The sequence below is a fragment of the Emydura macquarii genome, unplaced genomic scaffold (assembly GCF_026122565.2).
Source record: "Emydura macquarii macquarii isolate MOO-44397 ecotype Brisbane River unplaced genomic scaffold, CSIRO-AGI_Emac_v2 contig_71, whole genome shotgun sequence".
Classification (NCBI taxonomy): Eukaryota; Metazoa; Chordata; order Testudines; family Chelidae; genus Emydura; species Emydura macquarii.
In genome coordinates, this window is record NW_027130208.1 from 1,649,724 (window position 1) to 1,669,871 (window position 20,148).

At 50.9% G+C, this 20,148-nt stretch overlaps 1 protein-coding gene across 1 annotated transcript in view; it reads right to left on the minus strand.

Moving 5' to 3' along the window:
* Positions 1 to 10,447, minus strand: part of FAM107A (family with sequence similarity 107 member A) — a 57,787-nt gene extending 47,340 nt beyond the window's left edge. The window contains exon 1 of the mRNA XM_067541292.1: positions 10,223 to 10,447. Within this exon, the coding sequence (XP_067397393.1) occupies positions 10,223 to 10,246 (24 nt within the window). The 5' untranslated portion in view covers positions 10,247 to 10,447. The remainder of the gene's footprint in view (positions 1 to 10,222) is intronic.
* Between the last annotated feature and the right edge of the window lie 9,701 nt (positions 10,448 to 20,148).

Consider the following 20,148-nt stretch of genomic DNA (forward strand, 5'->3'; position numbering starts at 1 on the left):
TGCCATGCCATGCCACCCCACACCACGAGTCATTCCAATCAGGTCTTACAGCATCTCACACCTGCCTGCTTTTCTGGACACAAAGTAGAATTCTTTAAGGTCAATATAGCCTGGTACCATCCCTTGCAGCTTCCACCCTTTGAAAAGCACACTCAGGGCAACTGGTTCGTAGGCTAACAGCGTCTCTCCCACAGCACGCTCTGCCGCCCCCACCATTAACATGGTGAATCATCACTGAGCGGCTGTGTTTCTATTGGGATCCCGCAGGGAATCAGTTCTTGGCCCGATGCTATCTAACATGTCATCAGTGAACTGAAAGAAAACATAAACTCATCACCGACGAAGTCCGCAGGTGACACACAAATTGAGGGAGTGGTAAATAACGAAAGGGCCTGGTCTCTGATACAGGCTGGTCTGGCTTACTTGGTGAACTGGGCACAAGCAAACAATATGCTTTTTGATATGGCTAAATGTAAAGGTGTACACCTAGGCACACAGCATGTCGGTCACACTTACCGGCTGGGGGACTCTCTCCTGGGCAGCAGTGCCTCTGGAAAAGATTTTGGAGTCATGGCAGATAATCAGCTGATCATGAGCTCACAGTGCAATGCTGTGGCCAAAAGAGCTGATGTGATCCTTGAATGACTAAAGAGGGGTATCTCGGGTAGGAGTTGAGAGGTTATTTCACCTCTGTACCTGGCACTCATGTGACAGCTGCTGGAATATTGGGCACCCGTTCGGGTGTCCACAATTCAAGAAGGATGCTGCTAAATTGGAGAGGGTTCAGAGAACAGCCTTGAGATCGATTAAACGATTAGAAAACTTGCCTTATAGTGAGACTCCAGGAGCTCAGTCTATTTAGCTTAATGAAGAGACGGTTAAGGGGTGACTTGATCACAGGCTATAAAGTAGCTAAATGGGAAACCAATATTTGATAACGGGCCCTTCAATCTAGCAGAGAAAGGTCTAACAAGATCTAGTGGCTGGAAGTGGCTGGCTAGACAAATTCAGACTGGAAATAAGGCATTCATTTTTAGCAGTGAAGGTAATTAACCACTGGAACTATTTACCAAGGGGCTGGTGGATTCTCCATCTCTGACAAGTCTGAAATCAAGACTGGATGTTTTTCTAAAAGTTCTGCTCTAGGAATTATGGTGGGGCAGGTCTCTGGCCTGTGTTACACAGGAGGTCAGACTAGATGATCACAATGGTCTCCTCAGGCTTTAGAATCTATGAATCTCAGGAAATGCTCTTTTCCCCTTGCTCCATGCCTCTCCCACTCAGATGGGCCTGCCTGCCCTGGCATCCCTCTGCTTGGAACACAAAGGCATCAGCTTCCAGCCACTGAGTTTTGCTCTGCCGTTCATAATTGGCATTTCCAGTTGAAGTAGAATGATTACCTAGCTTAGAGATAATTGTGTGTACACATCTGTACATTTTGCATCACACCCTGAGCTGGTGTAAGTTTGCATAACTTAAATGGAGCTACATCCCGTTTGATTCCTGGTGCTGATTTTGCTGCCAGTTTTTGATTTCCAGCTGATACCGGAGGAGGCTAATGAGCATCAGAAGGAAGGAAATGCGAATCGAGCTAGAGAACGAACAAATCAATCTTTGAGCAATCACAGCTAGGACCTTATTTCCCTTTTTTTCCCTTTAAATGAATGTTCCAGGATCTATAACTCTGGCAGAATCATGCTTAAGCTCTCTGAGCGGCTGGCATTACACGTTAATCCCTCGGAAACCGGCGCAGTTCTTTCTTCCCTGCGCTTTGCCTCGCAGTCAATGAACTCGCCCTTTTCTGGCTCTCATGATAAAGCTTTCCTCTGTCTTGCCAGCCACAAACACTGCTGCTCTTGTTTCCTTTCCTCTCGTCTTCGCTTTCCAAAATAAGGGCCCAGCATTCTAATAGTCAGGATGAGAGTTTCCAAAGACTCCAAATGAGAGAAGCGGCTCTTGGTCATTTTGAATTTTCCATTTAGTAACATAGATTTTCCCTTTGAACTTCCTCGTAGCATTTAAGAGCTCTGCTCTCTGCCAGCTCCTTGCCTTTGCACAGTAGGCGCCACTCAAGATAAAGGGTCAGCCTCTTCCCTAGTGTAAACTGCAGTGTAACAAATGCAGCTATACCTTTGACCCAATGTCCCGTCTGCGGCCAACAGATGCTCATTAACTGCTGGATGTGCAGCACGCCCTTCAGCAAACGAAGGCTGCGTTTTAGGGTGGTTGGGCTAGAACGCGTGAGGCTGTGGTTGTGTTCAGAGGCTGATCCGTACGTGAGTCGGGAAGAGAAGTCACCTGCTCAGTATTGTGGTGACAGTGATAAAAATGACGTCGCTGCCTCCCGCCATATTGAGACCTGGCAGAAGAAGAACTAAAAGAAACACAACCTTTACTTAGTTCTTGTACTTGCTTCCCTCGCTATGACAAGGGCAGCATCAACAGATCTGGGCCATCCTGGCAATGGATAAAATGACCAGCTTTAAAAGAGACACTTAGAAATATCCACACGGCTTCACGTTATCACCTGCACCAAAGCCAATGAAAAGGGCATGGGGCCTGTTATTTAGCTGTGCACATTTCTCCTCCTATGAAAGAAGAGGTACAGTATAAGAGATATTAGCCCATTTCTTTCTGGGGATTTTATTCCAGTACTTAGCTTGTATGTTAGAATTGAAATATTGACTTTTGTAGCATTCATAGCCGGTGCAGCGTGAATAATCTGGTTGGATGAAATTATTTTACTTGCACTGAATGTATGACTAAACACATTAGCTTTGAAACTGCGGAAAGCAGGGTCATTTTGAAAGAGCATTTCTATTTGGAACTGTCTTGTGTTTACGTTGATAGGAGCGGCAGGGACTGCATGTCTCTGAAAATCAAGGCGCAGTTTCATTACTTGAGGCACTTCCTCTATACTTGGGAGGGGAAGGTAGGTAAACATCTGAAAACTGAGTAGGACGAGCTCACTCTGATCCAAAGCTTCTTAAAGACTGAAGAGCTGAAGTATGAAACTATCAATGCCACAACTTTCTGTAACTTCTCGGGCTGCAGTAGACACTTCAGAACAGCCTGATACACAAGCCAGTCGACATGGATGGATGTGAGGTTGCACAGTCGGTAGTTGTGCTACACCTGGTGTAGCGTATAGTATTATACGTTTATGGCTGTAACATTAGTTATGCTAAGGCCGGAGTAGCACATCTCTCCAGACACAGAAAGGTCAGTACAGAAATGTTAGATGACACTTTCTGTGGACTCGGTGCCTGGTGACAACCCACGTCCCGTACCAGTGTCTGATGTCACCATCAGTCGACTGTGTCGTGGTCTGTGGATGAACGAAGCTGACAGCGTGAGCTGATTACAAGCGAGGAAAGCTCCTGGGTGTGTCTAAAGCTTTTGGTGGTCAGCAAGTCAGAAACGTTATACAGCACAGTGGGAGCATGGTGATAGAGACAACTGGCAGAAACGCAGCCACGGACAGAGCCGTTCTAGGGCACTGGATAAAATCGGTGTGGTACATTTTATTTTTATGTCACAGCCTTAACTGCACTGGAATGTGTCACATGGTGACACTGGCCCTTTGAGAGGGAGAGGCCAATGCACGTAGGATGGGTCAGCTGACCCCATTTGGGCTTAAAAGAAGGAAGAGCCGGTCAGGAAGGGGCTGCGGTCCCTGAAGGAAGCAGTAGGTGGTTCCTGGTGGAAGGCAGAAGACAAGACAGCGGGGGAGCTGCCCACACCGGAGAGCCGGAAAGGGCGAGAGAAGCCGGGGGAGCTGCGTCCTGGCGTCCAAGGTGGAGAGCCAGAGCAAAGGGTCAGAAAGGGGGCCACTCGTCTGGTTTTATACTGGCCTGGCCCCTTTTAGGCTGGTTTGTCCCCTCTCCGGTACTAGGTGGTTTTGTCCAGTGTCGGATGGGAGACACCGTTCTGAAGAGGGCGCCTCTCCACCCCTCTGGCCTAACCTCGCACGCAGGTCAGGCAGGCGGGGCTGGGGCGCTCTCGCAGATGGTGTGAAGTCAAAAGCACCGTGCACGTGAGGTTACGCCGGCGAGGGCGGGCCCATGCTGCTCCCGGCTGCGCGGGAATGTCCGGTGTTCCGGGAACTTGTGAGCGGCAGAGGGCTTGCCCATGGGCGGCTCGGCGCTGGGGAACGCGACGGATATTAAGGGGGAGTCATGGGTGCTCCTCTGGTGAGGAAGAACTCCCAGCAGAGCGGTGTGGGGGTTCCCGCTAGGATGAGCAGGGTCACACTCCAGTTGGCTGGGCCAGGATGACTGTCCTGCTGAAAGGACAGGGACGGTTGGACGAAGAATCCAGGTGTGATGGACGACGCAGCAGCATGGTATGTGTACGTCAATGGACTAGACAACGTGGGGTTTGAGGACTATATACACTGGGGACTATGGAGGGGTGGACCACGTCTGGGACTTTTGTTATGGCGTATTTGAACTATGTTTTGGTAATACACTGTCCCCAAGGAGGGAATTATTGAGGCAAGATAGTCTGTGTGCAGTTAATGGGGGCTCTGAAGGAGGTAAACTGAGGCCAGCACGCTTGTTCTGCCACTGGAGGGTGCTGCAGGCTGGGCCGTCCCATGACAAAATGGAAATACTGACGGACTGTCACCTGAATCCGTGTAGGATGGCACCACTGAACTGAACTGAATTATATTGGCTGACTTCGCAGCTTCGGCGGAGTTTTCATTTCCAGCGGGTGTTTCCAGTTTAAGACACTTGACCTATGATATTTCTTCAGGCACCAGTTCCTAGAGCTGCCAGTCCCTTTCCCTTGACTATAACTAAACCTCTCCCAAGGAAGAACTGAAAAAGAAGTGAACACACCTGACGTTCAGGCTAGTGCAGCACGCTTCACTTGCCTAAGCGACCCCCTGGTCATTGTTGGGAGATGTCTTCCTACGTGGTTGGAGAGCTGCCTTTAATATGTCATAGCCGCAAGCCAGAGTGATGCTCCTGGCTGCAAGGGAAGGATAACTGAAGAGTAGCCGACACCAGGGCAGTCTGTTTGCAGGGCTGTTGTAGTCTGAGAATTTGTGTAGACAGCACTGTCCTGGTGAAGACGGCTGGCTCCGTTGATCAATGACTTGTCTACTGCACGCAGCTCTGCAGGCCGCAGCCCCGGGTCATCAGCACTAATTGCTTACCTGTGTTGGTGAGCAATCGGTGCAAGAAAACCCTGGAAACAGCAGCAAAGATATGAAAGAGCAATTCCACGTCTGTTCCACTTGGCTTCCTGACGTCTCTGCTGCGAAGAGTCTCTTGGAGCCCCTTCCCGACAGGGCTAGTGAGCTAGATTAGCTTAGATTGATTTGCTATAAATTGAATGCCCTCCCCCGCCCTGCCGTTCCTCCCCTCTGTCTTCCTGCTGACTGCGGAGCCCGTGCTGTGCAACGCGCCAGGCACAGTCATCAGCTGATCACCCCCTTCCTGCCCTCGGCCGTGCAATACGTCTCCTGTTTCATCGTGTCCCTGTCTAAACCCCGATCTTGCAATCGATAGTGCTGGTGTGGATGGCTGCAGCCACGCGGAGCCGCGGTGTAGTCTCCACAAGCGTGGCAGCGAGGGTGAAACTGGAACAGGGATTGTCCAGGGAAAGCCACAGCCCGGGAAGGTGAAATCGTCAGCTCCCTGACCTGGGGCTCGCTGACACGCGGGCAGCCTTTGCTAAGCCCTATTGTTCTGATGGTGAGGACAGTCCCGTACATCACAATCCATTTATATTAATCCCACGGCGCTTCTGTTCTGTTCTAAATCTGAACGGTACGAACCTGGGCCAGCTCACGACTAGCACTAGCTTGGCTGTGACGTGCTTGTAGCCCTCACCTCGTGCTGTGCAGCGCCTGCTGTGTACAACGGGGCTTTCCTTGGCCTGGCTAACCCCACACGCCGAGGGGCAGCATGTTTAATGCGTCTCTTCACGGTGCCTGCGAAGGCTTTGACACCACCGCCGTGCAGTCTCAGTTAGAACAACCTGGCCAGGACCGGCAGGTCTGGCGAGGGAGAGCAGGCGCTCACACGGGGCTGTCATAGACGGGCAGCGCAGATCCAGCTGGTCCAGAGGGAGCAACCGGACGGTAACACGACGCCCCACACAGCACTGACCAGCTGTGCCAAGAGGGAAAATTCCTCCCGGACCCTCACAGACGGCCAGCTCACTCCTGCGAGCCGGCAGGCCCTAGTTCCCTCTTGGGCCTGTCGTGTGTGGATGCAGAGGTCTTTCCGTAGGTAAATTCCAGCCCTGCAAACACTGCTAACCGCTGGGTGTGGTGCCCAAGGAGAGGCCCCCTCCCCTCCCCCCCCCCGGATACACTTCCCCGCCCCCAGCCTGAGCGCGCTGCCTGTCAGTGTCATAGTGCCCCCAGGTCTCCTAGTATGCGACAAGACGCACTGTGCATGGCCTAGAGCCATGGCTGCAGCAGCGGGGCACACAGATCGGTCACAAGGGTGCTGTGCACCGGGCTGGCCCAGTGGCGTAAAGCGGAGCAGCCTGAAAAGAGGCGAGGATGGTGATGTGGTTAAGAGCCTGGACTGGGACTCAAGACAATCCTAATTTCTCACCTCTGCCACAGACTCTCAGTGTGTCCCTGAGCAAGTCACTTCTCCCCTCAGTCTCAGCTTCCCCAGCTATAAAATGGGAATGCAGACGTCCCTGCCTCACAGGGCCAAACTTCTCCACAACACAACACAACACAACAAACACAACACAACACAACACAACTGGTGCTAGCTGGCAATGCTTACAAGGGGCTATCCGTGGGGGCGTAGCAATATCCTGGCCATGGCCCCAGGACTGACTGCAGAGAGGCAGGCGGTGCAGTGATTGGTATTCCTGCCCTGGGCCATTCCTCTGATGGATGGTTAAGCCAAATTAAGAGCACTGCACAGGGTCGAATCTAAGCCCCTCCCTCCTGTCTCTCGTCCTTTCTTCCCCTTTGTTCCCGGGGCCGAGTTACCGACTAGTCAGTCTGTCAGCAGCGTTAAATCAGGGTCTTGCCTCATCTTTTATGTATCAGTTGAAACTTCCTTTTAAACACACAGAGGGAATTTATTTCAGTGTAAACGCCTGTAAAGGATGCCAGAGAAAGGAGCTCAGCATTGGGGAGCTCTCCATTACAACTCACCAGCCAAGCTAGCGTCTGCTCGGTCACGCAGACTTTAACTTAGTGCTGGAGAAAAGAAAAGATTGCGCAGTGTAGACATACCTTGGGAACAGGAAAAAAAGGGCCTTTGACTCCCACCGTGATAAGATTCATGCTAAACTATAAAAAAATGGAACCACAAGTCATTCGTCTTCAATGACTTGTCCTGCTCAACGGCAGCTATGCAGGGACATGCTCTATTGTCTAACCAGGCAACATGCTGGCTGTTGACATGCATGTGACATCTGTGACCTTTTTTGCACCCACCAAAGTCAAATCATCTCCAAACCTTTGTAGGGGCTCCCCACAGGTTGGAGGCGAGTTGGCCCGAAAGAGGAAATTTCAGCTGTATCTTTCCAAAGAGTTTCAAAGCCAAGCCATGCTGTACTGGCAATGCTTATATTTTAAAGTGTGGGGCCAACAGTGGAATCTGCCATTCACCAGCTACAGCGCAGGGGGTTATGGAGAGTTCAAGCGTTTGGGTGGGACTGACCCCCCATGGCAGTATTCGTGAGGAGCTTTTTATATGTACATTAAAACTTGTATCTGTTACCTTGTCCCGGTTCAGTTCCTAGCACACAGCTTGTTATAATTTAGAAGGCCTTGAAACGTGTCTCAGGGCTGCTTTGGTGCAAATTTAACCCTCCATCCCACAGACGTTAGGTGTGTCGTTATTCAAGCAAGGTGAAAAATTCCAGCTGAAAATAGACGTATAGCCACAGTGGTGCGAGCAGCAGGAGGCGCTAGCCCCTCTCAGTATGTACCTAGGGTCTCCAATGGTATCGCAGTTGGGGCGGCTAGCCCCTTCCGCCGCTCCCGGTGCCATGGCTACACTCTATTTTTAGTACACTAGGCCAACCAGTGCTAGCGCAGGTATGTCTCCTCACGTGGGAGTTTACACCGGCCAGTTCTAATATCGACATGCTTTCTGTCACAGCTATGTAGTGTATGTGCTAGGTTAGGAAGGGGTAAGTTTGCAGATGACACAAAAATTGAGGGAGTGGGAAGTAGGGAAGCGGCCAGGTCACTGATACAGAGTGCTGTACATCACTTGGTAAGCAGGGTGCAAGCAAGTAATGCGTGTTTTACTACAGCTAAATATAAAGGTATACATCTAGGAACACAGAATGTCGGCCATACATACAGGCTGGGGCACTCTACCCTGGGGAGCAGTGCCTCTGGAAAAGATTTGAGGGCCATGGTGGATAATCAGCTGAAATGAGCTCCTGGTGTGAGCCGTGGTCAAAAGGGCTAACACAGTTCTTAGACATGTAAAGAGGGGAATCCTGAGTAGGGGTCTAGAGGTTATTTTATCTCTGTATTTGGCACTGGTGTGACGGCTGCTGGAATCCTGTGTCCTGTTCTGGTGTCCACAATTCAAGAAGGATGTTGATAAATTGGAGAAGGTTCAGAGAAGAGCCACGAGAATCATTAAAGGATTAGAAAACCTGCTTTATAGTGACAGACTCAATGAGCTCCATCTATTTAACTGAACACAGAGAAGGTTAAGGCCTGGCTCGATCACTGTCTATAAGTAGCTACATGGGAAAGAAATATTTAATAATGGGTTCTCAGTCTAGCAGAGAAAGGCCTACCAGGATCCACTGGCTGGACGCTGAATCTAAACAAATTCAGACTGGAAATAAGGTGTGAATTTTGGACAGTGAGGGTAATTAACCATTGGAACAATGTACCTAGTGATTCTCCATCACTGACCATTCTGAAAACAAGACTGGATGTTTTTCTAAAAAGATCTGCTCTAGGGATTATTTTGGGGCAGTTCTGTGGCCCGTGTTCTACGGGGGTCAGACCAGATGATCACAATGATCCCTTTCAGCCTGGGAATCTGTGAATCTGTAATTTGCTGCTGCCTGTATTGTCTGCCAATGGCGTTTGATGTGGAATGGGCACTCACTGGGAAAAGGTGTTAATGAGAGAAGGGAAAGAGAGGAAAACACAAGTGTTCTCCTCCTACATGCTGGGATGAGGGGCGGGAGAAAACACAAGTGTTCTCCTCCTACATGCTGGGATGAGGGGCGGGAAAGTCCTCAGCAGAGTGTGACTGACACTGGAACCCAGCCTGGTGTCCGTGGTGGAGAGTGAGCGGTGCCCGGAATTATTTCTGGGAACGTACCAGTGCATGCTTTTGCCTAATGAATCCATTCAAGGAAATTCTGAGCTGCAGGTGATTCGTTAGTAGATAAGAGGCTAAATTAATTAAAGAAATGATTAGCAATGAATATTTGCTCAGCCGCAGCCCCTAAGATGTTTTCTCAAGGTGGAGGGTCATTTCCGCTAAGAAGTCTGCGAGGGCAGGCAGTCCAGGCAGAGCTGAGTGGAGTGCTCTTGCCGTAGGGAATATGGTCGCATTTTGTTTACACTACTAACATGAAAAAGGAATGCAATGAGCAGCTACTAGCGAGTTAAGAAGGCAGACTGCTGAGTTTAGCCCGTAAAACAACCCCAGGACGTTTCCTTCACTTCCGGCACAGGCTTGCTGACGGCCCCCTGAAATCATGCTGGAGAAGATCCAAAGCGAGTGCAATTTACAGCCCTGCACGCCCGTTCGCTTTTTAGTCCGACTGCTCTCCCGAGTGCGCCCTAGAGCAAACTGCTGCCCTGCTTTTAACACCTCGCCTACTGCCACAAGCAAAGCTGCTAACACACCGCTGGCCTTGCCTGACGAGATGAAAACCATCAGCTACGTGAGTGAACATTTTCAGTGGCAAAACCGAAGGCTGGCCTCGGTCTCTGCGCAGGTGTGTATGCAGCTTCCCAACATATCGCTGTCTCTGTCTCAGCCCCGCCCCTTGCTCCTCATTGGCTCTCGAAAGCTCTGTAAAGGGTGGCCAATTTATCAATCGAATCAACTGGAATTACTTAATCCATCTGACAACATTTGACACCTGTGTCCACACCAGCAGCTCCTTGTCTATAATCCATCCCTGAACTATTGAAAGGATCGGGCAATACACAAAGGGGTTAATCAGAGCAGCAGAGACAGGTGTCATCTCTTCAAATCCACCAATGCTTAAGTAGCAAAGAATAAAGGCGTCCCGTTACCTTTTTGCCATGAGCTGCTCCCATAGTCTGAGTTCAGTGTCCAGGAAGCCTCCCTCAGATCACCGGCAGTCCTTTTGAATTGGCCTCTTGGCTTTCCTGGAGTTGCAGGCTCTGTATTGTTCCGGGGTGTTGTCCACACAATCTGTGGAGAGGCACAGGCTGCATTAAACACTAAGGAATGTGCAAACACACGGCTCCTGGCACCTTGACAGCTCCCGTTTAGTCCACAGAGCAACGCAGGTGAAAATCCACAGGATCTGAAAGGAGATGAGCAGCGAAGTTTTCCTTTGACTTCTTGTCCCGCCACGTAAAGGACTCGCTTTTGTATACGTAACGCCCAGCTTGCACACAGGCTCTGTCCAGGCACAAAAGCAGCTTTCAGACGGTGGATGCCTGTCTTCTAAGCTGGGTGCCTTATTCTGAAAGGCTGTGGAAGATTAGAGTGATTGCATTTGACAGCCCAAGATGTCACAGAATGCAGAGCTGATCAGAGGAAGAATTCAACCTGCTGGGCTCGGTGGAGCCCCAGCACTAGGAGGTCCTTGTTCGCTAGTGGGTTTGTGCCATCCTCTCTAGCCATTTGTCTTGCTCTTCACAACAGCTCTGCAGAAACTCCCTGGAAAACAAACACATCCCCACTTCTCAGAGAAGCAATGCAGGCTTATTATTTCACTGCCAAGCTGCGGCTCCTGCATTCGGCGCCTGCCATCCCAATCAGGCAGCACGTGAACTTTTGCAAATTCTTGCTGCTGCTCACACACAAGCCTCTTAAACAAAGATGTTACATAACGTGCGCTCTGTGCGCGGCTGCAGTGGAGCAGATTAGCCCTGGTGGAGACCCACAGCGGAACGGGCCATGGGAAGCCGTGTCCCACACTCTTAGACTGAAGTGGAGTGCTGCCCGGCTCAGACAGCACCCAGGGCCAAGCCGGTGGGCAGCTGAACGCCCTCTGGTTTTGCTGAGGTCAGTGTGAAATGAGGAGGCTTGGTTCCTCCCTGGATAATTGTCAATGATCTTTAATAACCTCCCCAGCAAAGATCTCAGTAATAAAGCATCCTTTAAAACCAGGCTGTGGAGCACCTGAAACCGAGGGTGCGGGAACAGTTTGTATAGGGGGAGGGGGAGGGGGCTGGGAGCCATTGAACCAAACTGTAAACCCCACATATAATGGAACCCGCGTCAAGTCACGGTCTCCTTCCTTCCCTCCCTCCCTCTCTCCGTCCCCCGGCACCTCTGGTTCCAGCACCTATGTCTCAAACCCCCTTCTGGAGCTAGCACAGCCGGTTTTTTAAACCGGTGACTCAGGGCCACACTTAGGCACCTAAAGAAATGGGCAGGTTTTCAAAAATGCTGGGCGCTCAGGAGAGGCCATTGATGCCTGCGGGAGCTGCTCTGAGCACAGCACGGGTGCAAATCTGGCCCAAGGTGCCTAAATATGGACCTGAGAGCCTGACTTTAAATCCCCATTGTTCTGAAGCTCTTGATCTGCATTACTAACTGCTCCGTTACGGACTCCGATAGCGGTTTAATCCTGCACAGTGCCCTGACAGACGTGTGTCCTTTCGAAATCCTTCTGCTCCAGCTAAAACAAGCCCAGTCTTGACGGCAGGGTTGAACAGAATTTTTATAAGAGCCACTGTGGACGTGTGGGAAATAATTACAGCTTGAATGTAATGTGCCCGGGCATGGACTCTTTGGTTTTTGATGGGAATATTTATGGGGGCAAGGCTCTGGGCGCATGCTATTTGAAAAGCTACTGTCTTTGTTCTATGGGCATTGTTCCTCAGAGCTGTTATGGGGTGTGTGAGTAAGCACTTGGGTTTCTAAGCACAGTGGTATTGTAGCACAGCTGAGGATCTGTGTGTGATAAATCGTGGCTTCATTGTTAACTAAACTGACTGTGAAAGCAGGTAAGGATCTTGGTACGAGGGTAAACGCCAACCTCCTGGCCGCTTAGCTGTTCTGTCTGCTTTGTGCAGTGAGCTATGCACGTTACGAAGGGGGATTATGGTTTTATTTGTGCACACTGCAGTTTCCTTTTCCTAGCTGCTTTTAGGGTTAGGGAATCTGGGGCTTGACGTCTGGGGGCCAAAGGCCCAGGCCCAGGAGTGCTGCTCCTGCCCAGAGTTATTAAGGAGCCGAGTCGGTACTTGGCATTGAGCTCTGGACCGCGGCACTGAGTGTAGCCTAGGCCTCTTTCCCCGTCACCTGAAAGAGCTTCTCTGTAATGTAACAAAACTGCCTTAATGCTGGGTGAGGGAGCGCCTCACCTCGCACCAACCCCCAGGAACGCGCGGCGCAGCCTGTAGGAGGCGGGGCATGGCCAAGGCTGCTGCAGAGATTCGGGCGGCGCCAGGGGAACGGAGCCATGCACAGTTGCCGTTGCAGTGTCTTGCAGTGACCGCGTGCAGCAGTCCGGTCACCCTCCGTCGTGGCGGGCGGGGCCCTGCTGGTTGCACCAGGAAGGCACTGGCAGGCTGCAGCCACCGGCGGCGCCGCTGACTCTGCGGCACCGTGTTTACAGACAAGCGGCTGGTTATTCACTGCGTCCCGCCGTACCGTACCGAGACGAGCACTGCCGCGGCAGCTGGGCAGCGCAAGCCAAGGGCCTGCCCCGGGGGGGGGCCTGATCCTCGCTCCTGGCAAGGTTGTTCTGTGCGCCAGCCTCTCCGGTGGCTGAACTAGACACCTGGGTGTTTGTGGGTGGCTGGGGAATGGAGGCCATGCCTGTCCTGCTGGGGTACGCCAGCGCCCCTCACCAGGCTCTGCACCCCATCATGCTGTGCACGGAGTGTTACCTCCCCCTTCCCCCACCCGCCCCTCCCTATGGCGCCATTGCCCCCTCCTTACGGCATGTCTGAGATTGGTCCTGATCCAGCCAGGGTCCCCACTGCCGGGGCACAGCGCCTGGCGTTCCGCTGCGTGGAGCGGATGGTGGAAGCAGCGATCCGACTGTCCGACCTGGCCTGGGAGGCTTGCGAGGCCCTTTAGGCCATGTAAAAATAATGGCGCCTGCTCATCCTACCCCCTAATAATGACCACCCAATAAAGCCAGGCAGGGGCAGGGCACACAGTTGCCTCTGAAGGAAACACAGTCAAGATCACGCCTTCAGATCCCACTTACGGTGAGCTCTGCAATGGCCTCCTCCCGCTGAGGTCATGGGCGCGGGCTCAGTTCCTGGGCGCGGGAGCAGAGCTGCAGGCCCGTTACACCCCCGCATGACGCAGAGTCCCGCCTGAATCATCGGACGGGTTCTCTGCCCCACCCTCACACCCGCTCTGCCTTTCAGTCTTCTCCCTCCCCCCACCGAACCCCACCTGGCCCCTCTCCCTTTCTGCTGGCCAGCCCCATCCCCTTCTCTCCGACACCCCACAGGTTCCCTGGCCCACCCCCTCCTCCCTGAGGCCACCCCATAATCCTTCAACTCCCACAGGGGCCCATTTCATGAAGACTGGTCTCAAGCCCCGTGCTCTGACTGATGGCTCTGGCCAATGGGCTCTGAGCTTTTCCAGGCAAGCTGGGATGCCCTGCATGTACCGTCACCACAGGAAGCCCCAGAGTCTGCCGTGTTTGGAGAGTGTTGCAAGGTGCCCAGAGATTGTCAGGCCTGCAGGGGACCCAGGATGGATTCTACCCTGTGGAGGAGATTTATTGGGTGAGTGGAACAGGTGGTTCCACGTCTGAACTGACCTGAGCCTACTGTAAAAAGGGTCAGATTCGGTCCCATCGATGATTTCAGCTGAAGTTCAGGTTCATCTTTATTTTTTCTGAACCAGTTTGTTGGCCCTACGTTGGCCGACACACCCTTCACAGAGTGGGATGGTGCGCCTGAGAGGTGGCCCCGGGTGTCTTTCACTAGGCAATGAGGAGCACAGAGATAGTGGCCACCTGTGAAAATGTGGGTTTAAGTGACTTGCCCAATTTCACACAGGAACATATGGCAGAGCCAGGGCTAGACCGCAGCTCCCATGGGTCACACTCAACTATCTTATCTTATCTACGAGACCAGATTTTCCCTTCCTGCAGTCATAAGACCATAAGAACGGCCATGCTGGATTAGACCAATGATCCATCTAGCCTGGTATCCCGTCTGCCGACAGTGGCCAGTGCCAGGTGCTTGAGAGGAAATGAGCAGAACAGGGCAATTATCGAGTGACCCATCCCCGGTCATCCAGTCCCAGCTTCTGGACATCAGAGGTTTAGGGACACACAGGGCATGGGGTTGCAGCCCTGCTCATCTTGGCTGTTAGCCATTGAAGGATGCACCCTCGTGGATTTATCTAATTCTTCTTTGAACCCACTTATACGTTTGGCCTTCACAACATCCCATGGCCACGGGTTCCAGGGGATGCCTGTGCACGGTGTGAAGAGTAGCTGGACCAATCAGTGGAGCCAGGCAATCCTCCAATCAGAGCTCCCGTGGGTGGTGTCTTGGCGGGGCTATCGCCCTTTTAGCTTCTCAGTCCTTCCGACTTCAGTAGCCACTGGGTAGAGGCCAGGATATGGCAGCTGTCTGGTGACTCCTAGGTCTGGGTTCAGGACCCAGGACATCGCAAGGTGCTGCTATTAAAGTCATTTGGTGACTCTTGTGTTATGGGAAGGGGTAAATAACACTTCCCTATTTACTTTCTCCATACCATTAATGATTTTATAGACCTCTATCATAATCCTCCTTAGTCATCTCTTTTCTAAGATGAACAGTCCCAGTCTTTCTAATCTCTCCTCATATGGAAGCTGTTCCAGACCCCTAATCATTTTTGTTCCCCTTCTCTGTACCTTTTCCAATTCTCATATATCCTTTCTGAGATGGGGTGACCAGACCTGCATGCAGCATTTAAAGTGTGGACATCCCATGGATTTATACAGTGGCATTATGATACTTTCTGTCCTATTATCTACCCCTTTCCTCTTGGTTCCTAACATTCTGTTCGCTTTTTTTTCCACTGCTGATGCACTTTGAGCGGATGTTTTCAGAGAACTAGCCACAATGATGCCAGGATCTCTTTCTTAAGCGGTAACAGCTCATTCAGATCCCAGCATTCTGTATGTAGAGTTGGGATGAGGTTTTCCACTGTGCATTACTTTGCACTTGTCTACACTGAATTTCATCTGCCATTTTGTTGCCCAGTCACCCAGTTTTGTGAGCTCCCTTTGTAACTCTTCACAGTCAGCCTTGAACTTAACTATCTTGAGTAATTTTGTATCATCTGCAAATTTTTGTCACCTCAATGTTCACCTTTTTTTCCAGATCATTTAGGAATACGTTGAACAGCACTGGTCCCAGGAGAGATCCTGGGATGACACCACTGTTACCTTTACCTCTCTCCATGCTGAAAAACCGACCATTTATCCCTACCTTTCATTTCCTATCTTTTAACCTCCAGGAGGTTAGCCCATCAGTCCCTACTGTGCTTAAGAGTCTTTGGTGCAGGACCTTGTCCAAGGCTTTTTGAAAGTCCAAGTGCACTATATCCACTGGATCACCCTTGCCCACATGCTTATTGATACCCTCAAAAAATTATAGTAGATTGGTGAGGCACGATTTCCATTTATAAAAGCCGTGCTGACTCTTCCCACTATAGCATGTTCATCTATGTGTTTGAGAATTCTGTTTTTTACTAGTTTCAGCCAATTTGCCTGGTACTGAAGTTAGCCTTACTGGTTTGTAATTGCCATGATTGCCTCTGAAGCCTTTTAAAAAATAGCGGTGTTGCATTAGCTATCTGCCAGTCATCTGGTACAGAGGCTGATTTAGGCTGTAGGTTACAGATCACAGTTAATAGTTCTGCAATTTCACATTTGAGTTCCTTCAGAGCTCTTGGGTGAATATCATCTGGGCCTGGTGACTTATTACTGTTTAATTTCTCAATTTGTTTCAATGCCTCCTCTACTGACACCTCAGTCTGGGACAATTCCTCAGATTTGTCACCTAAAAAGAATGGCTCAGGTTTGAGAATCTCCCTCCCACCCGCTGCAGTGAAGCCTGATGTAAAGAATTCATTTAGCTTCTCTGAATAGGCCTTGTCTTCCTTGAGTGCACCTCGAGCATCTAGAGGCTTTAGTGACTGTTTGGCAGACTTCCAGCTTTTGACAGCCTTAAAAAAATTTGCTGTTAGTTTTTGTGTCTTTTCCTATTTGCTCGTCAAATTCGTTTTTGGCCTGCCGAGTTATACTTGTACAGTTGACTTGCCAAAATGTATGCCCCTTTCTAGTTTTCTCAGAAGGATTTAACTTCCCATTTTTAAAGGATGCCTTTTTTGCCTCTAAGCTCCTCTTTTACTCTGTTTAATCATGGTGGCGTTTTTTTCGATCCTCTGATTTTTGTTTTTAATTTTGGGGTATGCATTTAGTTTGTGCCTCTGTTATGATGTTTTAAAATCGTTTCCATGCAGCTTACTGGCATTTCACTCCGGTGACTGTTCCTTTTAATTGATGTTTAATTAGCTTCCTTCTTTTTGTGAGGTCCCCTTGCCTTGTTTACTACACAACTCCTGTCTTCTGCAACAAATGAGGTAGGGTCGTACAGACAACAGCCTCTTTAACTACACAACTCTGCTTCATTCCCTCAGCACCTTCCATCCTGTGCACTGAATGAAGCAGGGACCCGTGGAAAAAAATCAAATGTGGTCATGAAATTAAAGACTATATCATCATGAACACGGTTGTTATGGTCTACAATTACAGGTGAACCATGTTCTTCCCCCACCCAGCTCACCTGATTGCTGACAGCCAGGCCATTAGCTTTCCTGGCACAGACCATGCGCAAGAGGCAGAATACAGTCCAGCACAGGCTTTAAGACAGACCTTGTCTGCGCTTTTAGACACTCGATTCACACTGGGGTTTCAGCTCTGAATGCGGCTCAGCTCAGGTCCCGTTTGTGAAGAGCACAGTCTGTGCTGGCCTGTATTGCTGTGTGTGTTTGTGAAATAGGGATTTTGGGCTGTTATCTCGTTTGAATGTGTACAGACGTTTCCTGCTCCAGAGCGGGCTCTGACTAAGGTAGCTTGTGTTGTAAGTGTCCAAATGTCTATTTCCAAATACTGTACAGCTCTGCCATGTTGTAAATAGAGGCCCAGTAAATACAGGGATTCGTGTATCTGCATGAAATCTCTCTTAGCCGGGACCCTGGGGAGGTTTAGTCTGTCTAAGGAGACTCTAAAGCACAAGCTGAATTACTACTGTACTGGGCCAGACGGGTTTGCTTTTCTAGTGGAGACCTGGAACGTGCACGATTCCTCTGTTCCCAGCTCTCCTGAGGGAAGGTTTCCACCTACTGGATAGACCATAAAATTGCAAACCTGTTAAATACTTTTATCACTCAGCGCTTTCCTTTCTAAATGGCCACAAGCGGGTCTGTCTCTCCCGACTCATGTATTTCAACAAGGGCTTTTCCCTGTCTCGCCACTGAAACTTCACTTCACTGGAGTCAATCTGATTTCCACTGGTGTGAGAGGAGAATCAAACCCACAGGGTCCAGAATCTGACATTTAAAAGTTTTCCCATCACAGGCCTGATGCTGGCTCTTTTGTACACATCTGAGTAGACAAGGAAACCTGCAGCCAGGACGAGAACAGAGTGAAACAAACGCAGAGAATTCAACCCCGTGTGCCCTTTGCAGGTGTCCTGTGGCTCCAGCCATACAGGAGCATGTATCTTAAGGTTCACAGGCTTGTGAAGTCAGAGGGATCAATATGATCATCTAGTCTGACCCAGTAACTACTGCATCAAGCCCCTAACCTCTCGGTGAGCACATCTCCTAGAAAGATCCAGTCCCGATTTATCACCCTTGATCATGCCGGGGACAGGGTCTGCTCATTTTGGTGCATTCCTCCAGTGCCTGCCCTGCTCCGATTACTCATAGGTGCTTCAATACGAGGCCAGTCCCGTGGATCATCTACCATGGTAACCTATCCCTGATGGCACAAAAACGCCATCCCCCCTTTCATGCAGACACGAGAAGACCTGTGCACAGAAATCCCCCTCTGTGTGTGGATCGCCAAGGCATGCTAGGTGCGCCAAGGCACCCCCCATGGGCTTCTTGATCCCACACTGGTGACCCTACGGGGTTGCCAGCTTCCATAAGACAACCCTACTTTTTCTCTCCCCAAGGAAGTGGTGCTCTCACCCTGGAGATCTGGCACTCCAAGGTTAGGGCTTGGCTCACCGCAGGGGGACAGAAGTGGCTGCCTTCTCCTCCTTCCAGCCCTGTTTGTCTCAGCGAGATCCTGTGGCAGTGAGTTCCAAAGGTTCCCTTTGTGCTGTATAAAGGAAGGTTTTCTTAAGGCTTTAAATGCTCAGGCCTGTCATTCCCAGCAGGGCCCCTTTCTTCAGTGAGCGAGCGATGAGGTAAAAAGTCACTTCTAACTGCATCTTTCCCATTCTTAGAACTCAGATCCCACAGCACATTAGCAGCAGAGCTGGGAACCGAGCCCAGCTCTAACCACCAGACCACTCTGCCTCCCTTGCTCTTCAGCTCTCATTGCACACGCTGTAAGGGTCACCACATAATGCTCACCGTGCGCTCGTTCACTTGGGGGGAAGCAATCACACTGAACGGGGCTCCTTCAGGTGCGGGGGTGCAGCGCCAATACTCAATCTACCACCGTTACAGTATGCTCTGCACATTAACAATCTGCCTAAACATCACCATTGCTTCTTGGACCCAGCCAGGCTATCAGCTGCCCTGTTCACTGCACCAGTCACCCCGACTTCTAGGGCTTTATTCCCAGGAGAGTCTGCAAGTCCAAACGCCATCATCTGCAATGATTCGCAATCATTTGCCTGAGCCGATGCGACCCCAGCACCACTGGGTAAAGCCTCTCTGGCAGCAGGGAATCCAAACCAGGGAATACCAGCAAATGCGTCACACGCAGCAACTTCCCCAGCCTTCCCGCTGGGCGGGGGAGAGGGGGCGACGAGCTCCAGTGAACTCTTTGAGCACGGGGGTCCCAGCAGTGGCCAGCACTTTGTGCCAAGGCTCATGTCTGTGTGAGACAACCAAGGCAGGAGCCCCACTGTGCTGGGTGCTGTCCATAGAGTCTAAATGATCCTCTCTGCAAAGACCTTTCAGTCTGAGGCCCTGATTCTTGCCAAGACGTGCACACGAAGGTAACTTTGCAAATAGTCCCACTGAAGTCAATGGCCCACGGCCTTCGTCATTGTTCCGCTGACTTCACTGGGGGTTCTGCTGTCTGGACGATGGCTCCTTCAGCTGCTACTCATCTAAGATGTTGACTCCACCCGCTGCGATGCATGGATCCTGGAGAAACAACCACTGGCCTGCAAGCGTGTGCGCTGACTGGGAGCTGAGTGACAGGCCTGTGCACCATATATTGGACGGCATCGTCATGCCCTGAGAAAACGATGTGAACACAGAATATTAAAGTCTTCCATGGTTCAGTCCTCAGGAGACGCCACTCTTGGGTACCACGGGCAGAGCACAGGAGGGACTATCGGCCCACCAACGAGGCCACGGCAATGGCAGGGAATTGACATGCCCAGATGAGCCCAGGAGGTGCAGAGGAAGGCAAAACCCACCCCCCACGGTCCCTGCCAAACTGAGCTGGGGGAAAATTCCTTCCTGACCCCCAGATCTGGGGATCCGTCTGACTGTGCACATGTGAGCCAGACTCAGCAGCCAGGCAGCCAGGCAAGAAGATCCGCTGGATCACCGCTGGTGTTCCCTGTCTGGCTACGGTCAGGCCTTGCTGTGTCAGAGACAATCTCAGCGCACATCAGCCCAGCAGTTCATTGGCCTCTGCAGGTGAGCGGCTGGAGCCCTAAGCATGAGATCTGGTTGCAGCCATTCCCACAATGCAGAACTGTAAGTGTTACGAGCGTGCCGAGGGCAGTGCAGAGCTTCCTGGTCTCACCAGGGCCCATGAAGGAAGGGAATGAACAGGGGGGAGTCAGAGATTCCCACA